Source organism: Mytilus galloprovincialis, chromosome 11, assembly GCF_965363235.1.
Source record: "Mytilus galloprovincialis chromosome 11, xbMytGall1.hap1.1, whole genome shotgun sequence".
Classification (NCBI taxonomy): domain Eukaryota; kingdom Metazoa; phylum Mollusca; class Bivalvia; order Mytilida; family Mytilidae; genus Mytilus; species Mytilus galloprovincialis.
The window spans coordinates 67281949-67305495 of record NC_134848.1 but is presented as its reverse complement, the minus strand read 5'-3'; the positions used below and the strand labels follow the sequence as shown (position 1 = coordinate 67305495).

At 30.9% G+C, this 23547-nt stretch overlaps 1 protein-coding gene across 1 annotated transcript in view; it reads right to left on the bottom strand.

Annotated features, from left to right (window-relative positions):
• Positions 1-11189, bottom strand: part of LOC143050874 (uncharacterized) — a 31707-nt gene extending 20518 nt beyond the window's left edge. Inside the window, exons 1-6 of the mRNA XM_076223979.1 lie at positions 11052-11189; positions 9125-9163; positions 8474-8553; positions 6224-6295; positions 5034-5163; positions 4683-4774 (exon numbers count right to left, since the gene is read on the bottom strand). Coding sequence (XP_076080094.1) covers positions 4683-4774; positions 5034-5163; positions 6224-6295; positions 8474-8553; positions 9125-9163; positions 11052-11076 — 438 coding nt within the window. The 5' untranslated portion in view covers positions 11077-11189. The remainder of the gene's footprint in view (positions 1-4682; positions 4775-5033; positions 5164-6223; positions 6296-8473; positions 8554-9124; positions 9164-11051) is intronic.
• Between the last annotated feature and the right edge of the window lie 12358 nt (positions 11190-23547).

The window sequence follows — 23547 nt, the reverse complement described above, 5'->3', positions numbered from 1 at the left end:
AAATTTAACGTTTAAGTATGTGTGCAAACTAGCCGATTCTTAAAAAACATTCTCTCAATATGTGTTTTGTGTCAAATATTATGTGACAACTATTCTACCGATGAAGGAATATTTCTATTTCAGAAACTTGGACTTTTTATTAAAACTTGATAAATCGATCGATAACCTTCCGAATGGTACCGATTTAAATTTAAAATGAGGCCGCATATCTAATATTGTTCAGGCTTAATTTGTATATATATGTATTATAACTATCAGTAACCAGAGACATATATATATATATATATATATATATATATATATATAGTACAACTCGTCTTAAACATCAACCCAACAATGTTAGATCTGTAAATTTGCTTTCGCAATTTCAGACGTACAATGTACTTATATATATATATATAGTATATATGTCTCTGCAGTAACATATATAATACATATTGTAGTATATGTCTCTTTAAAAAAATTATATGTTTTATAAACAGAGTGAATTATGACTCGTGCAATTCCAGAAGTTTCAAAGCGATACTCGAAGGAAACGATTGTTTTATGCGAATGAACCATCATAACTTACCGAGAAACAAGATTTTGATGGATAAAGTAATTTACGCAGTACACCAAACAGAGCTCGAGAAGAGATCAAGAACCGATTATGTAGAACCGACTTTTTTTTTTTTTTTATTAAAACGAAATTATTAAAATACATGTATAATAAATGATATTACCAATATGCCAAAACCAATCCCAAAGCAGCTATATTTGTCATATCATAGCTTGACCACTAAAGCTATGGAAATATTTGCCAATATAATCTGCACCTTTCAAATATAGTAACAAATTAAAAGCAAATATATCTATTTACCATACATTTCTAGCTGTCTGAAATATCTTTCTTTATCATTTCTTTGCATAAGTATTCAAAGTTACATATGCCCAATATATTTACACATACATTTCTAGCTGTCTGAAATATCTTTCTTTATCATTTCTTTGCATATGTATTCAAAGTTACATATGCCCAATATATTTACACATACATTTCTAGCTGTCTGAAATATCTTTCTTTATCATTTCTTTGCATATGTATTTAAAGTTACATATGCCCAATATATTTACACATGTCATTGATATTATCATTTGACCAAATTTCTCAGTTAAACAAATTGTCTGCAAATCTATGTATTTACCATACATTTCGGAATATGTTCAAAGGCTTTTGATATGTTCTGATTTGACATACATTTTAGCCGACAATAAAGACTAACAAAATTATTTCTTTACAATACATTTGACAGGCCTCTGTAGATTAAAGGAAATGATGCTTACACCCCTCTATAAACTTCTCGTTTTGAATTGGTTTACATACCAGGAAAATGTAGATGCACCTTACACTTTATAACCCATATAAAATCATTTGAATGATGATGCTTTGCTACCTAGACAAAGAAACACATTTGCGGATAAATTTACATCATAGAAAAATATATGACAAAGATTTCCATTTGTAGAGGTATACAAATACTTAAGTTTGCAAAAGTTTTGCGACGGTCATAAATATATATAAATTCTTAACTGCAAAATGGTTTGATTAGGTGTTTATATATTTTATAAACCGCGGTCTCTCATAACCGCCCATAGGAGGGTATAGCACAAGAAATATTAATATTTACAACATGTAAAGACAAGATAAACTAAATGCAGTGGTTTGTAAATATATGTAAATGTCGGTCTCTGAATACATTTACATAACATTTGCATACCTCTTCAAATCCGGGATTTCGTGTAGTGTTTCTTAGTTGTATTGTTCAATGCAATCACATCATTTTACAACAACTCACTATATGGTATGGGGTAATTTTATTGATTAACGGGCTTTCGGTGCATAACGGTATATATGTTAGTGGCAATAAATGAAGTAAGGCATTAAACCTTTACCCTAGGCAATAAGCTATACATCATTTTAGGCAATAAGTGAACTTTGAAATTTTTTAGTATCTTCTGAAAAAATGTACATTTTTGGAACTATTCTTGATAAATAATATTTTGAAATTATCTTTTAAAAACTAATATGAATTTTTTAACGAAACTTCAATTTTGGTAAAGTAAATACTAAAAAAAATAAAATCAAACATGTCCATCAAAGAAAAAATAGCACTATCGACTTTGAGGAATAACAAGAATATCATAATTAAAAAAGCAGATAAGAATTCATCGACAGTAATACTGGACAAAGATAAATATGACAAATTAGCCATGGATCATTTGAATGACCCAATTCACTATGAACAGGTGGATAAATCCGACTTTGAAGAACTTATAAAGATTCTCAATGAAAAAATAAACAATCTGTACCGGAAATCTTACATTGACGATACTACTCTAAAATATCTATCAATTCCTATCAATTCCTAAAAATACAAGACAGGGAAGACTTTATTTCCTACCTAAAATTCACAAAGTAAATGACCAAGACAGAAATAAACTAAAAGTTAACAAAGAGTGGCTAGACAATATTAATATTACGGGAAGACCTATTGTATCATTATGCAATAGCCCACTTGAAAAAGTAGGGACATTCCTCGATTATTTCATTAACCCGGTGGTAAAACAACAATGGACCTACACTAAAGACTTTATTAACAAACTAGAAAAAATAAAACTTCCTCAGGAAATAATTATGTGTTCATTTGATATTTCTTCTATGTACACAAATATGCGTCATGAAGAAATTATTGAGGCTGTGGATCGTGCTTGGCCTAAACTAAATAAATGTGTATATGAAATCCAACTTCCACCTAAAACAGAATTTTTGGGACTACTAAAAATAGTTCTTCAAAATAATATTTTTGAATTTGACGGAAATATTTTTCGGCAGAGAGTGGGTGTCCCAATGGGACTATCAGCCGCACCATGCCTAACAGATCTGAAAATGTTTGAAATAATATCAGACATACTAAATCGATTCCAATATTCGGAGGACATCCTAATGATTTCAATTTACAGGGACGATGGATTTATAATTTTTAATAAATCTGAAAGACATTTCATGGAATTTATAAAAATTGCTAATAGCATTCATCCACTAATTAAGTTCACACACACCATTTCAAATACTGAAATACAATTCCTAGACGTAACAATATATAAGGGAAAGAGATTCTTGGAAGACAACATTTTGGATGTTAAACTATACCGGAAACCTACAGATAACTTCCAATACCTAGACAAAACCTCCTGTCATCCTAATGCTGTCTTCAAAGGATTCATTATTGGGGAAACAATAAGAATAATAAGATCGTCAAACAATGAAATCGACAGACAACAGAAAATAGATCTTTTCAAAAATAAATTAATACAAAGAGGATATGAAGAAAGCGAAATTGAACCGATTATAAAAGAAACATTAAAAAGATCTAGACATGGTACTTTGATTTATAAAAATAAGAAAAAACGTATAGCGCCACCTCTAGTTTTGGCAACTAGATACAATCCTTTGTTTAAACAACTTGACAGACTGATAAGAAAACACTGGCACATCATTGAGAAAAATAAAACTGCAAAACAACTATTCCCAAAACCATCTATAATTGCATATAAACGACATAAAAATCTAAAGGAATATCTTACATCATCAAAACTATAATTTGAATGTAAAAAAAGACACACAAGAAAAGATAGTATATAGAATAAAAGATCCGCCAGGTGTCGTGCTCTTTAAGATAATCGCATCCGATATAAAAAGCAAGCATATTAATAGATCAAATAAATAATCTAAATATTGGCCAGAGCACCTGATGAGGATGAACGGCCTTGGTCCGAGTGTGACCTAAATTGATATCCGAAACACCATGCGGAATGAAAACAATAAAACACTTAATCCAACACAATAGAAAGAATACTTAAATAATTACATGACACCAATACACTTGGGAACACACTACGAATGTCAAAATTAAGCCCGCATTACAAATTATAATGATCAGAAAACTGCAAAACGTCTTCCCAAAAACAAAGAAATTATAGAAATGCTTGATTACTCCTTGGATTGGTTTAGACACGTGTAATAATTTAATTATGTATTGTTTGTTTTGATATTTTCTTCAATGGCCAGAATGGTTTAAGCTGGTAAAAACTACACAACTGAGGATACGAAATTTTGCAAGTCACACCTTTATTCAATCTGCTTTATCATGTTTATTGGATCCTAGGATTTAATACTAATGCCTAATATCATTTAGGCAATATGCTTATTGCCTAGGCATTACCTTATTGCCTAGGATTTAAGCTTAATGCATGTTGTTAAGTATTGCCGCTAACATATATACGCGAGCATTCAAGATGCAGTTAATTCAGTTGTAACGCTTTAGACGCTTACAATATATGGTTATTTTCATTCAATCATATTGGTCTCTGTCGGAAAGTTTTGGTTATATCTATTAAACATATATCGCAAACAGTTCTTTTATAAAAAAAAAGGAAAGTTAATATATAAACTAATGCAAACAAAGTATCAAGAGAATACTACAAATGACGACACTTCCAAATGGTTGGGGTTTTGATATACGACATAGAGCGATTGAAAATCCTTCGGTTTATTCTGAATAGAATAAGGTCTAGGTGAAATAAACTAAAACTATTTACCTACTTTACATTTTTTTGTAGTACATTTTGTCGTAAAACTATACCTCATGTTTGAAACACGTTGTTATTAAATCACAATCATTTGATTTTGAAGCATCTGCACACTGAAAACAAATTGGACCTGGTGTTTGAAAAGCTGCAAAATAAAAATATTAAAAGACAACATACAATTGAAAATGTACCTGCACTGAATAAGATTTCTATTCAGGTTTTGAAACCTTATTCCACACATTTTTACAACCGTTCTTAATTTGGTCTGCAAATAAATTTATGGTGTTTAGCTTCCACCTACTCCGAGATCAAGGAATTGGTACTTGTGAATTTCTACCATAAAGTTGAAATTGTAATTCATCAAACAAATTTGAAAGGGTTATTTTTATTGTTATCAAACTTACTAATGTCACCACATAGTCCTTTTGCATTACAAATAGCTGTGTCGTTGCAACATTTTTCGCACACTGTTAAACTTTCTGTCTGTCTTCTTCCAAATCCGGATGAAGTAATTCCAGGGTCAGACTTACATTTCTAAGGATGATATAATAGACACAATTGTAAAGCTCTTAACCATATCATTTACAAAATGAATAGAAAACACAATTTATACACTACATAACCCTTGCATAGGGCTAACAGAGTAACACATGTACAAAGACGGTTGTTGTTAACATTCACGATTGCTCGCTTATTGTATTAAACTTGAATTTATAATTGGTTATTCTCCTGCTACATAGAGAATTTTGAAAACACGTATATAAACTAAAAAAGCAAACGCAGCAATATATTGTAGTTCTAATATTCAAATGGTTTGCATATACTGTCCATAAATTGCATGAGCAAGTATTCCACTAAATATATCACAGAAGAGATTCAATTGACAAATACAAGCTAATTCTTGATCCAGATATCAAACTAAGATGTTCAAATTTCAAAACGCGAATACTAAGATGAAAATCAAAGTAGCAACCAAAAAGGTTGGTTCATAATTTTCATGTGAATCAATACGAACCCGAACCTTCAGTTGAAATAAAGGGCTACCAACTACAACCGTTCCTGATTGTTACTAGTTTCAATGATCTCCTTTGATGATTTGTGGATTTCGGGGACAATACAACGCCATGTCAAATGATAAAAAAATACCAAATACACGCACATTAAGAGAGTGGAAATGTTATTTGCTTTTGCTTTTGTAATATGAAATATGCACAACATATATTATCAGATTTGTGCTCCTTTAGTTTTTAACGATAGTTTTTTTTATATCACTGCTGAGTGTGAAAATTATCCATTTGTCAGTCAATAAGGTATTTTTTTTTATAAAATAGCAACAATAACGTTTTTCCCGCTTGAGTCGGTGCAACGAAAAGAGGATTCGAGTTGAGATGACCATTAATAATCTTTTTATGCTATTTTATCAGCAGCACTGACGCCTTTAGTTTCCAGCAATAACACTTCATATTTCTTCCAATATGGTTTTACATTTTTGTATACATTTAACAATGTTTTATAGATGTTTCTATGTATTGTTATGTCAACTAAGTATAACTTACTGTGTTAAATTATATAAATAAATAGATAAACTCCTTACTTGTTGATCAGCACAACCAGATTCGAACCATGCACGTCCAGAATGTGTAAGGTATTCTCTAACATAGCATTTCTTAAAAAGATATAATATTCGTGTAATGATATCAAAGAATCATAATTGATTAGATGTTGATGACGATACGATTGGATAGTATTACATGTGCATATTAAAGTTACATTTGTACGGTTGATTTACGTTGTCAAATTTAAAAGTTATAATGGCTGACAAATATAGAGTTTGCACAAATAATATCTCCATAAGTGTAGTTTGTAATGTTGTTTTTGTGCATTTATAAGTGCAGCATATCATTATTTTAATTTTTGTTTTGGCGAATATCTATTGAAATAAGCGCCCTTTTATTTTCAAATATGATTGTGATATTTAATACTGGAAGTAAAGCCTCAAAAGTCAATTTATTAAAAGTCGATGTTTGCTTGATTGTCTTTAAAGAGTGTCGAAAGTTACCAGAGGGACGGTTAAATTCTTAAATTGAAAATAAACTGACAACATCATGGCCTTAAAAGAAAGAAAATTACAAACAGGCAAATAACTACATAATAATTATCAAAGGTACCAGGATTATAATTTAGTACGCCAGACGCGCGTTTCGTCTTTATAAGACTCATAAGTGACGGTCATATCAAAATAAAAAAAAACAAGTACAAAAGTTGAAGAGCATTGAGGATCCAAAATTCCAAAACGTTGTGCCAAATACGGCTAAGGTAATCTAAGCCTGGGATAAGAAAATCCTTAGTTTTTCGAAAAATTCAAAGTTTTAAAACAGGAAATTTAAAAAAAAATGACCACATTGTTGATATTCATGTCAAAACCAAAGTATTGACAACTGGGCTGGTGATACCCTCCGGGACGAAACGTCCACAAGCAGTGGCATCGACCTAGTGGTGTAAATAGGTATCAAAGGTACCAGGATTATAATTTAGTACACCAGACGCGCGTTTCGTCTACACATGGCACAACATAGAAAACTAAAGACTTATCAACACGCACCCCACCAAAAAGAGTGGTCACATGTGCTGATAGTTATAGTGCTTCACGATCAAAATGTAGAGAATGCAAAATAAAAAAAAAAATAAGAATATCTCCGTCAGAACATATGTTTTTTTTTCACTCAAAATACAAATTGAAGACATCGATAATACATTCCTTTTCTTTGTTTTTCAATTGAGCAAAGAAGCCTTAAAGACCTACATAATTTTGTTTTTGTCTCTTTTACAAGTTGATTTTATGCATTTTATCAATCTAAGCAGGGCATCTCTTTCTGATGATTTGTGTAATCTGTACATTTCCCAGGTCACATAACATTAATGAAAATCTATCTCACACAAAGGACAATGATATGAATAAAAAAGGGCAACAAATAAATTAAAACAGCATGATGTCAAGGAGTTAATATTTGATGTTGAAAAAAAGAGCCGCATACTTGAGTGCCACAAGGTCACGAAAAACTGATTTGAGCCTGCTAATTCATTAAACTCATACATTAATGTTCATCGATATCATATTTATAATGCACTATAAATAGTAGTTATGTGGAACTTCTTTTATCCCAATACCATTAAAATAAGTAACAAACACAGTAATTTTAGATTGGATAGACGTTTTTATGTTATTTTTTATATTTGCTGTTATTTGTTATTTTTGTTGTTGTTATTCCTACTTTATCTTTATATTTTATAGGGCAGCGTCCGAAACGCTTCTGTGGGAAACTACAAAGAAATAAAATGCGTAAAAGGAAACAGCAGTAAAATAAAAAAGGTAACTTTAAAAGAGATATATAAGAAGGTACTACCATTTGATTTTTAAGGGGTGAGCTAGGGCTTGCAAAAAGACAGGACATGAGTTTTGAGTGAAAAAGCTGAATATATGTAAGACACTTTGCAACAAAATGGCAGTATGCCTATTTATGTATAAAAAGTCAGCTTGAACTGATAAAAGAAGACAGGACATATATTACAACTAAAAATGCAGGGCAAAAGTTTTCATCCTAGCCTCCTTACAAATCAAATAACAACTCCCTTATTAATGCATGTGTGGAGAGTTGTCTCATTGGCACTCACACCACATATCTATGATGTCTATGATAAAACATTTTTGTCTGTTAAAATGTACATAAAACATGTATAAGCATTAAAATTATACACACATAATTTATAAAAATATTGCTATCTTCAAATGAATAACGCAATACGATAGATTATACTCAAGTATCAATATAATGTACATTTGTACCTCGTAATCCTGGCACCGTTCCACTTCTCCACAATCAGGGTGGGCAGCATGAGAACATTTCATGCAGATTTGTCCTCCCTCTTAAAATAGAATCACACTCCATTGGTTTTTACGGATTTTAATTATCTATTATTCATTTGTTACCCAGTTTGTAATTATTTTGTTCTTAATAAATGTTCGCATTCATTTTTAAAAGTGATATTTAAATATTTATATTATATATATATATATATTTATAATCAATTCGTCAGTAAGATTTATTTGTATGATGAAATTGTCTTCTTTCTTGTTATATGGCATTTATAAATTAGTTGCGACTTTGTTCCTAAATTGATTTTGTAAAAGTGGAGTTCAGTTTTTATGTTCAGATCTGCAATTGGAGCAACTCGTTTGTTAATGTTGCATTTAAAAAATATGAATTGTGTTTGATATTGGTAGTAAGCATGCCAATGACGGGTATGAAAGTGCTTTGAATATTTTTTATTTTATGAATTAACGCATGAATGACCGAGGTGTTAAAATGTATTTCAACAAATAAACGTGTGGTCAAAATAAAAACAAATGTAAACTGTACGCAAGAAACCTTATGATAAAACAAAAATGGACAGGCAAAATAAACTTTTACAAATGACGAAACTTAATTGGACTCACCAACTTTCATATTCAGGATAATGTATATACACATTAACACTGTAACAAAAAAAAAAATGGATAATTCGAATATTTTAATCAATTAGTTAATATTTTTTAAAAATAAATATACAAACAAAAGTTTTAAATATTGTATAAGTGTGATTTTACCTCAAGAGACTAAATGGCACAAAAAAACGTACGGCCTTCAATAATGAGAAAAACCAATATAGTGTTTGAATTCAGGACACACACAAAAATTCTAATTATTAAGGAGGCTCGAGAGTACAAAAAATTCAGCAAATATTTAAATCTTTTTTTTTCCATTACAATCTTATTTATTACACTATTAGCTGTTACTTTTTATTATGGTACAAAAATCTATCAAAAAAGTCAATCCGTTTTGGATCCAGATGACTTTTAAAATGTTTATATAATTGAAAATGCTCCAAATTATCTCCCTTTGGTGAAAACATAAAAAAAAATCGCATTCTAACTCATCAATTATTATTTTATTTATATAAACAGTACTTAAGGTAGATAGGGTGTCTTCCTCCATCTTGGATTTTGAAATACTAGAAAACAAGGTCTAGATCTTTGATGAAATGTGCAAATTTTTATAGTAGTAGGTAATTCATGTGTAAGAGTTTTCATTATAATATAGAAAATGCCATGTTTCATCATATTTATGATTGTATTTTACAAAAATAAGAATTCTTTTGTTTAATTAATTTTTTTCCAACTTTGTCAAATAAGGGGAGGCAACTCAAATGCAAGGGCAGATAATTCAGATAGTGTTACTTTTACAATAGAATGTGTTAGGAATTTACCCATTTTTACATGTAGCAAGAAAACGAGTCCGGTGACCCCATTTTTTTCTTTTTCTTATCTGAAAGCATAATATTGGAGCTATCTTCTCATATTTTATCTCAAAATTCTATGGTGTGGTTTGCGTTTTATGGCGGAAAAATGGGTTTTCCATGCATAATCTATACAAAATCTTGACAATTTTGAACAACCTGTAGCGTGAAAATAAGTCCGGTGACCCATTCTTTTTATTAATGTTTTTAAACAAGCAGGATATGAACTACATTTTGGCAAATTATTAAAAGATTCTATGGATTATAATTTAGACACCCCATCTACCTTAATCAAAACTATTGTAAAATTTGACCGATTTCTGTATTTTAGTTTTTTTTAATTCGAAATTACCTTTTTTCTCCTATCTTTCAACAGAAAAAAGTACCTAAATAAAAATGCATTCTTCTTTCAAAGGCAAATTATGAGCTTAAATGAACGGTGACCCCATATTTTTATCTAATTTTTCTATTAGGTAAATGATAAAGTTTACTTATAGAAAAAAAAGCGAAATCCTATATTAGAAAAAAAAATTATACCCGCGATTCGCCTTAAAATGCATTAACAAACAGTAGTGTACCTCTATTCGAAGTCATAATTCAATTGAGAGAAAACAAATCCGGGTTAAAAACTAAAACTGAGGGAAACACAAATCAAATATAAAAGCAAACAACGAAACATATAAGCCATTCAGACAAATTGCTTGCTATTACAATTGCACTCTAATATGTACAGTATCTGCATTTTTGAAAGCAATAAACCTTTTTTATTTACACATAGAAACAACATACATTCTTATATTTGAAAAAAAATAATGATGCATGTTTTTATAAAACCATTCCTTAAAGTATACAGCTATGAAAAAAATTAGCACATATAGTATTGTGTAGAGTAATGAATGTATTCCCAGTTTTGAGTAGCAAAGCAAATATTATTTGATAAAAATACCTGTCTTAAACATGTTAAATGTCAGAAATTCAATCAGACATTATACTCGATTTAAAAAGAAATGTGTTATTTTTGGTAACATGTTTTAACACTGTAACAAAAATTTGTGGATATTTAAATAACAAATGAATATCATACTTACGATACCAACAATGCATCTTATCCATGTTTTCGTGTGTGTATAAAATTGTAAATGTAGACTGGGGTCATTAAAACAAACAATGATAGTCCCTTGTATATTGTATACCGTTATCGTGACATTCAGACGTTGACTTATCTGTCTGGCTTTCCAATGTTAGACTTTCATCTCGAAAGTTAGACATGATAAGAAATTTATTACAACAATCAAGTACAAAAATACCTATAATCGTATTCATTCAGACAGACATTTAGTAGGAATTGCGACAATTGTTAAAAATAATGGTAAAACATCTGAATCGACCATTCAACATGCGCAGGAAGGTTAATGCTGTATTTTCAAAAATATAAAAAAAAAATGATACTACAATTTCAACTTTGAATAAAAAAAGACTTTTTGACTCATTTCTGGTGTAATTTGTTATATCTTTTAGTTTTGCTAGAATGTTGAAGATATGAATTTTTGTTTTCAAAAATAAAATTCTCAAATTATCACGTGGTTATCACGTGACACTCAAAATCAATTTTTAACCATGAAAATAGTAAACTCAAAAGTGATAGCGTGTAGACAGTCAATTTTTTTTAGTATTAATTGTTATCTGTGGATAGCTTATGTACTCAAGTATTAGAAAAGTGCTACTCGCCTCTTTGAATAAAAAGATTAATTAAATAAACTGAGATTTTCGACTGTACTGTGCCAAAAATACTATGACCTTCAGATATTATAACGTCTGATACTTAAACGGCATAAACAACATGCTAGCACTTTTAAGTCAAAGTTGACGTGTTTCATAAGTTTTCTGGTCCGACATTGTCTACAAACGCACAAGTGACTTTCAAGGGGAAGTAATTCTGTGAACAGTAATACAAATTTCACACATGGGGAAATTGTTTCTGATCTTTTTGAATGTAATTTTTGTTGCATCTTCTCCATAATCAGTTGATTTAATTAAAGAAACCAACTGTTTAATAAATATCTTACTCGGAGAATAGATCAGAATGATTATCACACATCGGCTTGGGGTATGAAGCCCCTTATCTTCTGTTTTGTGTTTATTCTTTTACAATACAATTATATTTTAAACTTTTCTACGGACACTGTAGCTTTACCTACCAATAAAACATGACCTCCGTGTATTCGCAAAATAGTGCGGAAAGTGTTGTTAGACACAATTCAATCAATCAATTCTTTGAATAGTGTTTTCTATTTGCCAGATGGGCCCGGGTGACTCTCATGTTTGGGTTTTGCTCATTGTTTATAAAAATCATACAGAGCCATACATTGTACATCATTCGGTCGTTGGTCACAGTTGCAACCACACCATATATAATGACAGCTTGGAATATTAAAGTTTTCTCTCAATGCATTTAATTGAACAGTTAGTTGACCCCTCCCTAGTTCAGACCCCCATTTATGTGTCTTTGGCCTAAATCTTTATAAATTAGAAAAATCATGAACTGGGACAACTGTTTTGATTATCTATATTTTATTTATATCGATAATATATTATCTTTTATAATTGCAATGCTAACCATCAATGAGGTGTTTATTTTTAAGCAAAGTAATCATAAAATTAGCAGACATCAGTTTAAACACATGTTGAGTTAAATAAGAAAAGTGATACTATTTCTCATCTTTTTAAGCTTTATATAATTAGATAATTAAATTATTGATAATTGCTCTTCAATAAGCATTACTTGGTACTTTCTGAAAAGGGGGGTGAATGACTTTGTAAGGGAATATTTGATCAGTGTCTGATAGAAAAAAACTACTTGTTAATCTCAACGTTGTTTCATTTAATCCAAGTTATTAAAAGTACACACTTACTGATTGATTGATTTGGAATTGTGTATTAAATGCAGCAACACTGACTTATTTTCCTTTATATGGTATGATTTTCAATGTGTCACAACTGACCATCAGAACCCAGAAACATAGAAATTTTTGTTTTTGTTACAATAACATGTTTCACAATCAATAAAATTAGGGAATGGGTGATCCTAGTGATGAATCAATTTGCTACTTTGTATGTGAAAACATTTCATCATTCCTGACACTTTTGCTTTTCTTTCACATTTATATTAAGGCGAAGTGTACGTAATTAAACTACACAATGGATTTTTTTAAAATTTTACATGTAGATTCTGCTTGTAAAAATAAATCGGAAAATAAAATAAAAAAAGGGGGTAACCGTTTTCGTTTTTGAGATACGAGCTGTTGAAGTTAACAGTATCATACACCAAAATTACAAAGGATATATAGGAAAAATCGTGAAATTCGGCAGGAATTGTTACATTTCAAAGATTTTCTATTATATTAGACAATCGATTTTTTTTTAAATTTATGAGACGATTCTAAAATGTCTGAGGAATCGATTGGTGCAAAGAAAGTCCTTAGCAACCGTGCTACTTTTCAAGCTATACACTGTTAAAGTTGAATCTTGAGTGTAAAAAAACAAAAAACAACGACAACGTTATTGACGTCGCAGCAACAGTTAGGTACGACGCTTCATATAGTTCTATACTTGTATGAAATATATACCGTTTTGTTGGAGTTCGTGTTGCTCGGTCTTTAGTTCTTTGTGTTACGTTTTGTGTATTATTGTATTGTATTTGTCTATTATATTCGGGTGCGTGCGGAGATCGCCAAGCTAGAAAACGGTTGACATTTTTCCATTATAAACTAGAACTATTTCCTACCTTAATTGGTGCCTTATTTTTGTTAAAATCTAAACACTGCGACGTGTTTTCAAAATCTTTGTTCCCATAAAACTTCATTTTATCAAGGTCTCTTCTCAGAATATCAGCCATCTGTCTGGCACAGGATAACAAATCAATATTTAAGTAAATTAAAGTTGTGTGGTAATTCTTAGTACATTTGGGTAAATTAATCTTATATTTGTGCCGCATAAGCATCTCTATAATTCAACACATTCCTGAGCCACGACATTATATATTTTATGCATCACATGCGCTTCTTTTTATCACAATCCAGACCGGCTAGTAACCGTTGTATAACTTTACACGTCTGAAGACGAATATTTGAGTGAAACATTTTTGTATGATTTTTATTTCTGGAAATCAATCTGAAATCTACAACAGTCCTTTTCCGAAAGTCGGGCTGGACCTTTACTTTTATGTGCATTCGGGATTTACACAAATTGTAACCCGAATAATTCAGTCGTATTATTCAGCTGATGTACGCATGCTACATTTCTCGTGTGGGAGAAAATCGGACATAGAAAGGGCTTGAATTATTCGAGTTACTCAAATTGAAACTCGGGAATATATTTCTAGCTGTTCGGAATTCGCGAAAACAAATGATTTTTTTCGGCATTACGGTATTGAATCAATATGAGTCAGGGGCGTAGCTAGGTATTCAGTCAACTGTGTACACATGAAATTCGATAATTATAGAGTTTTGACAACTTCACCGGCTTTCATCTTCAGATAACATTGTTTATTAATTTATTTTTAATAAAACAAAAAAATGTGAAAAAATTATGTGTAGGCACATGCCTAAAGTGCCTAACGGCAGCTACGCCCCTGTCCAGAGATACAAATTATTTCTTTTAACAAATTCGAATACCAGTCAGTTTATAGGACTTCAGTTTGAAATAGGGGCGGCAATCTATTCATTTTATCCAATCAATTGGGGGAGGGGTCAACATTGATAGTCAAAAAGCCTTGAAATATTCGATAAAAAACGTTGAATGTAAATTATATGAACTCCAAAGTCTCATATTATAAGACTAGCAAACCACAGGCTTCTCAATTCTTGTATGATCATGAACTAGGTGAAAACCTATAGAGCTGACCGAGTGCGAGATCCTCATGGATAATCATCGAGGTCGTTAAACACCCCTTGCAGTAAACTTGGGTTAAATTAAAAAAAAAAATCGAAATGTAATAGTCTGAACACATTTCACCTCTCATTCCACTAAATATAATATTAAATTGTAGTTACAAGTTTCACAAAACTTCCCTGACCTCTTTTCTTTAACCATAATAGAGGGAGGAGGGAAGGAGGGATCCAGATCCCGGAATCCCGGGCTTAAAAACACAAAATCCCGAGGTCCCGAATTTAAAAAAATTTAAATCCCGACTACCGGAAATTCGGAAATAGAATTCCCGGATCCCGAAAAGGTCAATCCCGAAATCCCGAGCTTAAAAATCACCCGATCCCGGAGTTCCGATAAAGGTCCTACCCCCCCCCCCCCTGTAATTCTATATTCTATTCATTCATAATCTTGAATTGAGACTTGATACTTCAAAATTACATTCTCTAATTTTGAATGATGCACACAGGCACAATAAAAGAAAACAGATTTCGCTATATCTCTCTTCGAAATTGGAATTTGTGAAAGAAGAAATAAATAACATGTTATATTTTATCTTACATGTGTACTTTCAATTTCAATATGGTTCTAAATTTAGATTTAGTTTTCCCATAAATTGCGGACGGAATAGAAGACACCTGTTTATTTTCTGCACATGCATGTAGAAAAAGTTGAAAACTGGGAGTTGAATGACATAATTTTTACTTATTTTAAGATAAATATTAGAGTGAGACAACTTTTAAGTTACTGAGTAATTTTAGGGCCTAATTTGTTTATTTTTTGTTTGTTTTCCGTCTTTGTTCTTTCTAATGGTAAGTTTTGCACTAGTGGTCAAATTATTCTCTTGGTATAGTCTGATTTCTTATATGAATATAAATCATGTCGTTAAATTTTCAATTACACAAAATACGAACTTTTCAACGTCTTTTTAATTAAACAATTAAATCCACACGTCTTTCATTAATTATTTGTAACAGGCTATTATAAAACTTTACGTTGAGTACTGTGTTTTTCGTTCAAGACTACGGTTTTTTTTTAAAACGATATTGTTGGGTCAATTCAGGTTTCATTTTAATTAATTTGATATCAATAGAAGAAAAATTGTTACATGTTTATTTGTTTATTTGTTTATAATTTTGTTGTGAGGCGTTTTTTTCTTTCTGTTGATATCATAAACACGAAATGCCTTCTCCTACGCGTCTAAAACAAATACAAAACCAGTGTTTTTAAGTCAGGCTCCACACAGAACAACGTACAGAATGCTGTGATTTCTAATTGGAGTTATTTAGATAATTTCTATGAGGTTTAAGACAGCACAGGCGTGCTTGTTGGATTCATTATAGACCGCAGAAAGTAGTTTCTCTTTCGTGTGTCCTTTCTTGGAGTAAGGGAGATAACTTGCGTAACTAACGACGAACGTTTTTAATCCCGTATTCCGCTAGAGGCGTGCAATTACGTACACTTCGCCTTAATAAACAATATTAATAATTTAGATTTAATATTCCATGGTGCACATCTAAATAATACTTTATCAAACTGATGAGATAACAATTTGTACACACATTTATGAAGTAAAAGTTCTGTGAAACATCCTCTTTTCAGTGATCACAATAAGGACACAATATCACATATCATATATATGTATTCCACTTTCTTAAAAAGTAACTCTTCCTTTGTTTGAATATGAACTAATACATGTTCAATAATCAATGCATCTAGTTATTCATTCATTTCAACAGATTTCCTTTTGTAGAACCTGCTTTTTCATGCAGTAAATTATGTTTCTCACTTTTTTCAATACAATTAGCTTCTAATTTGTATTCCATATAGCACAGTTAAACAGTCTTGATTTTATTCATTTTGTCACACATATGTATAAGTAAAGAGTTGTTTTTTCAGGAAAATTAAATTTCTCTTTATATCTCATGTACAGGAATATGATATACAGGAATATGATATGACAGGAATATAATATGACAATATCCTTGTTTGGGTTTTATTTGTTGATCTTCCTTAGAATGAAAAATGCAGTCCTTGTGTCTTATTCATTTTATTAAATGTGCTATTGTATTAGAAGTAGCCATTGTTTACCATTCATCTTAATATTCTGCAAAAAAAATAATAATATAATTACATACATTATAAGTATAAGCCCCATTGCTATATATATGTATAATATTATCTATAACCTCAATCATTGTACTTGCTTTATATGCTCTTTTTGGTCATGTTATTAATATTTTGAACATAAACATAATATTATTCTAAGTATTCTGATACAAAAAAAAAAGAATTTCAATACATTTGTTTTTTGGTTTGTGAGAATAAAGATATATAGATATCAAATTTGAGTAAGCTTTATAGCCTATAGTATAAGCCGTGATAAGTAAAACCAATAGTAAACTTACATGATTGTAATAAAATAAATACAATGTTTGTTTACTTTCGTAACACACAGTTTAACCTGAACTCATTATAGCTTAATATGACTACATGTGACTATAAAATAAGTGTTCAACAATATCATAATATTTGAATGCTTACATAATGCAGACTTCCTACATGTCAAGTCACTTGGAAGCAGTAGAAAAATCCAGTGAATAAAAATTCTGCAAAAGACAAATATAAGTTGCATAATCAAAACTTTTAAAGCAATAAACACATCAATAGTGTAAGAAATATGCAATGTAAGAGATACAGTTACAGCTAATTTCCTAATGCATGCATAGGAAGACTTTGGTTAGCTTGCTTGTTTTGTTTGTTTATTGTACAATTATATTGGGATAATGTCCAATTAAATTTAAATATGATATGTACAGGTTTAACTATGTCATATTAATTGTTTGGAGATGTCAAAGCTTGTATAAATAATTATACAAGCAAAGCAAACAAGCCAACCAAAGTTTAACTCTACAAGCATTTGAAAATCAGCTGTAAAAAACAAAGACTATTAGGTATTTAATCTGTATGATATTGATCAATTGTAGATTCACAACATTTGAAGTAGATTTAATAATCACTTATTTGAATTATATCATTTTAATAGTTATCAAGTAAATCCTATAAGTACTAAATAGTCTTTATGTCATTTGAATAAAAGTGGTGATCTAAATTGATAATATATTAACTAAGATGTGCAAATTCTCTCATTTTTTACAATCTCGGTAGCCTGTTGACTTACATATGACTTAATAGTACATTTAATTTGTTTGTACATGCATTTATAAATTATTTGTCTTTGTGTGCCTGGTATTTTCTCATGAACTTAGAAAATTACTATGGATATAATACAGTTTGTGTAACAATTCCAAGTTTTATATTCATGAAATTCATGCTCAAATCACAATGAAAAAAAAATATTCTGAATTGAAACCATGTCTTTCTCTGTATAAAAAAAAACAACACTGTTCATTTGTGTGGGTGGTATATAAAGGTATACAAAATTACTAAGCCTAAAGAGAGGTATATAAAGGTATAGAAAATTACTAATCCTAAAGAGAGGTACTGGGTTGATATATAGGGCATGCTACCCTTACTACCCAAATTATGGAGCTATACATTAATAGATAGTTTTAGTTTATTGCATACAATAAACCAAAGGAGAATTAAGGGGGGGGGGGTATTATTAGTTTTTTGCGATTTATTTACTTAAAACTATATGTGTTCAACGAAACAATGGTCATAGATGAAGACATTCTTAACGTCGCAATGCCGTTGTCAAAAAACAACAAGTTGATAAATCTTTGACCTTGTTGTAGCCAAAAAATCACCACTCCATAGCAAGTTTACCCAACGTCCGATTTAGCCAATCAGAATTCGAATAGTTTCAAAAATGACGTAAAAGATGAGATTCCGATGCAATCACCAAAAATCAATTTGAAACCGCATTAACCTACCCGCGCATTTCAAACACTTAAAACTACTTGTTAATATAAGATTATGCATGTAACCAGTCTATCCTAAATGATATATTATTCTACGGCTATTTCTTTTGTATATGATAGATTAACTCATTTTTTTGGGATAATTTAGGGCAAAACATTTTAAAACAATGGTTCCTTTTAATATGGTCACTGTTCGTCGCTTCTGTTAACTTGATCTGTATTTTCTATCACTTGAGTTTCATTCTAAAAAATAAGAATACATGTCCATTCCCATTACATGTGAAGTTGTATATGTACTCGACGTATCGACATCCTCATCCCATACTATAACTGCCAATAAATGAGTTAGCTAAATTTCCTTATTTCAACACAATTTAATGCAATTGTAATTTGTAATTAAGATGTTTGAGAATGAACTGTTTGTCAATGATATCAGGTAATGATTATGAATGTAAATGTTATTATGACAACGATTTTGCATCGCGGGATTCCCAGATTCTGATCTGTCACATATCTGTTTGTAGACGTTCAGCATGATGTGTGGGAAATTGAATAAAATTGAGAATGGAAATGGGGAATGTGTCAAAGAGACAACAACCCGACCAAAAAAAAAAAAAACAACAGCAGAGGGTCACCAACAGGTCTTCAATGTAGCGAGAAATTCCCGCACCCGGAGGTGTCCTTCAGCTGGCCCCTAAACAAATATATACTAGTCCAGTGATAATGAACGCCATACTAATTTCCAAATTGTACACAAGAAACTAAAATTAAAATTATACAAGACTAACAAAGGCCAGAGGCTCCTGACTTGGGACAGGCGCAAAAATGCGGCGGGGTTAAACATGTTTGTGAGATCTCAACCCCCCCTATACCTCTAACCAATGTAGAAAAGTAAACGTATAACAATACGAACACATATACCTGCATAAATGTGGAGAGCATAGCGCAGTAACATATCTTGGTATCACTTTAGCAATTTCATGGGTTAACAATATTAACAACATCACTGCTTACACAATTAGATATTGGACTCTTAAAAAAAAAGAAACTAACAGTTTGGATTTTAAATCTATGGTACGAACAAACCCAGAACTCTACTCTTCCGTTTGGCCTCATAACACCCAAATAAATATAATTATATTACAAAATTACAATGAGGAAGAGCACAAAACGTCACAAACAGCTATATGTACTATAAAACCAGTACCGTCACTACTATGATTGAAGGGCGCAAGTTCCATATCAGGAAAGTCGCCTCCCAAAATAACAATATAATAATAAAAAACTATGATTGACCATCTAAAATGGAACTCTCTCTAAACTCGTAATAACAACAATCGAGTAATAATGTCCTTCACAATCACAAAATTAATTTATATCAGTAACTCCAAACCTTTAGCCAGTTCTCAGTTCTACTCTTGGATTTACTTCCAGAAAACTTTATCAGCGATAACTCTTTGGATCAGTTTAAAATATTGACTCAAAGACAGTATATTAAAACTTTTGTAAATGACAATGTGCTTCTTTTAAATATTTGCACAAATCGTTTCATATTATTGCTTCCATACAGTTTTTATGTTTTAATGAGTGATTGTTTGTGTAGCGTAAATGTATAGTCACCAATGTGCTGATGAATCGTCGTACGATGTACATGATGTAATTGTCGAGCAAAAACATTAAAAATGTTACGGAAATCATGGCTTCTTGCGACCAATTTGTAGACTGATACCTTAACTTTGACATAAAAGGTCATCTCAGCACAGGAATCTTTAACGAACGAAACCATTTTAAGTGTGAGGTTTTTGATCATTAGAATTACATGTTTAATGTTCTTTGTATGTATTTTGTTAATTTTTTAATATACTTTTGATGGAGCTCGGTATGTTTGGATCCCAACATTATGTGTTTGTGCTATGGACATTTTTTTTTATTCTTGTATATTTTTTTTTATTTACGTCCATATTAATATAGAACAATGGCATTTATGTTCTTAATACTGACATTATCAACTAGAATATCAAGCGAGCCTTCTAGAACGCTGATATTCGAGGTATTCAAATCATTGTAAAAAGATAACATTTCACTATTCAGAATATAAAATAAAATTGATTTTTACCGCGTAATAGTAATTTATGGTATCAATGCTTCGTGAAATGAAGACAATTCCGGGGTTGTTGATATATATGACAAAACCGATATAGTTCTGTGTTGTTTTATTATTAGCGGAATAATACACAATCAGAGGTTATCGGTATAATACTAGAGAGACATACAACGAAATTGCATTTTAACTGCCCATTAACAGACAGCTACATCATTTACCACTCAGGTGTTTCGGAAGCCGAGTGGTCTAAGTAGTTACTTCTGTAATCACTAGCCAGTCAGCACTCAGGTTGTGAGTTCGTAACCCCGCCGCTCGTGTTGGTGCATTCGATTCTAATCAATTGACTAGGAATGTCAGTGTTCCTATCGAAGGTCGGTGATTTTCTCAAGAAACTCCGGCTTCCTCCACCAATAAAAACTGGCCGCCACGAAATAGCCTAAATGTGGTGCTTAAAAGTGGCATAAAACACCAAAAATCAAATCAAATCATTTACCATTCGGAATTGTATATTTTTCTCCAATCGTTAAATTTAGTACGGTACATTGTCTTGTAATTTCACCATGAATGGTCAAGAACGAACACTTTCTGGTTTACAAGATATTGCATGTTTTTCATATTTTGTCGTATTTCTGTTCTTATTGATATAATTTGTATTGCAATTTTTCTGATGTTGTGTTATGAAACCATGTTCCAGGGAAAGAAGGTTTAAGATCTCAAAAACAAATTTGCATTAAGTAATTAAAAGGTCATAAGTTTTCTCGTTTGAATTGTATCTTTTTTTTTAATGTCGAGGCCTTCAAAACTGACTATATGGAATGGGTTGTTCAAATGTATCAATTAAATGGAATCTAGCTATTTAATGAACTGAATGTCTGATTTAAAAAGTAAAAATGTGAAGAAAGCTGAGTGAATTTAATTCATATGATGGGATAAATTTGTATTCTGGTAAAACTAATACTTCTTGAGAATATAAATAGTATTACTGTACATACATTGTACAGGTATGGCTACCTGTTTATCGTTTGCTCCTTTAGAGCTTTGGTTGTTTGTTTATAGCTCTGTTTTTGTTGTGTTATATTATTTGTTTCTTTTTTTCTTGTTGACTAACCATTCATTTGTTTATTTATATTCACAATATACGAAATCTAACATGTCAAGAACACTTGGTAACTGAATATTATCTTTATTGAATGATCGGATAAGATAGCATCCAATTTTACATTTTGTAAAACACATACGAATTTCGAACACAGCAGAACAGAATGACGACATATCATGAATCATGAATAAAACAAATATTCAGAAAAACTCAGTTGCTATTACATTAGATCAGATACAAAGGAATATCCCATATGAAGAACTCCATGTGTTAATCAAGCTGTTTTGTATACAAAGCAATAAGTATAAGTATAAAAAAAAAACATTCAGGTGAAGACATAAATTATGTCTGAATTAATGAAACATTGTCAAAATTTGTGTACCAACAAACTAGCCTTAACAAAACTTTATCCTACATCACGTGTATTGTTTATAATGGATATCAGATATACCAGCCAACAATTCTGTATTAAAGAAATATGAGAATTTGCGCATAATCGAGTATCAACACGTGTGAAGTCATTTTTGCAACATAAAGTCATAATGATTTCATGGTTATCTATATTTGACAAGGCAACAACAAATACAACAGAAAATACATAATACAATATTGAAAATTTTAGATTGCATAAAAAAATGCATAATTCTGTAGTCGAACGTTTTCTTTGAAGTTAAATTGCATTATGGTGTAATCTGTAAGGTGTGTGGTGCAAATGTATAACGTGTATGGTGTAATGTCACAGGATATATGGTGTAATGGTGTATGGTGAGTGGTGTAATGATGTATGGTGTTAGTGGGAAGTTTACACCATCCAAGGACTGTAAAAGATCGTCTACTTTTAGATTGAGTGTTGACATCTATTAATCATCTGAGATTACCGTGGAAGATTAGTAAGGTCGTGCAGGAATAAAATCCAAAACATATAACGTCGTCGACATGTTCTTATAAAATTGCAATGCAGCAGTTGTGAAAATGTCTTCAAAAGCAAATTAAAGCTTTAAACATGGTTGCAAACTTTCTTTGACGTAACGGCAGTTTCTGATACCTGAAAGTAAACATAGCCACATGTACTCAATCACCATAAACACTGTGATTATAAGAAACGATACAAATATAAGCGCGTGGGAATGACATATAGCTGCTGTAATATTAGTTTCTGTTTACATGCCACGATTCTACGGAAATAATAGTTTATACTCTGTTTGCCTGTTCCTTCAAACATTTGTGTGATTACTATATTTTATATAAACTGTAAAGTATATATATCACATTGATATATTTATAATTCTATAAAAAGAATAAAATGGAACGTTTAAATTTAATCCCCACAACGGAAACCCAATTAATGTAGTCTGCGCTTTTCTGTTGATAAACCAATTCAGTAAAATCGTTGTCGTTCGTTCATGTAGATAATAATTGTTTTTCGTTTATTATTTTGTACATAAATCATGCCGTTAGTTTTCTCGTATACATTGTTTTACAATTAGGAGTTCAGTTTTATAGGTATGGGTTTTACTCTTGTCGTACGGTGACCTATAGTTGTTAATTTGTCTATCGTTTGGTCTCTTGAAAAT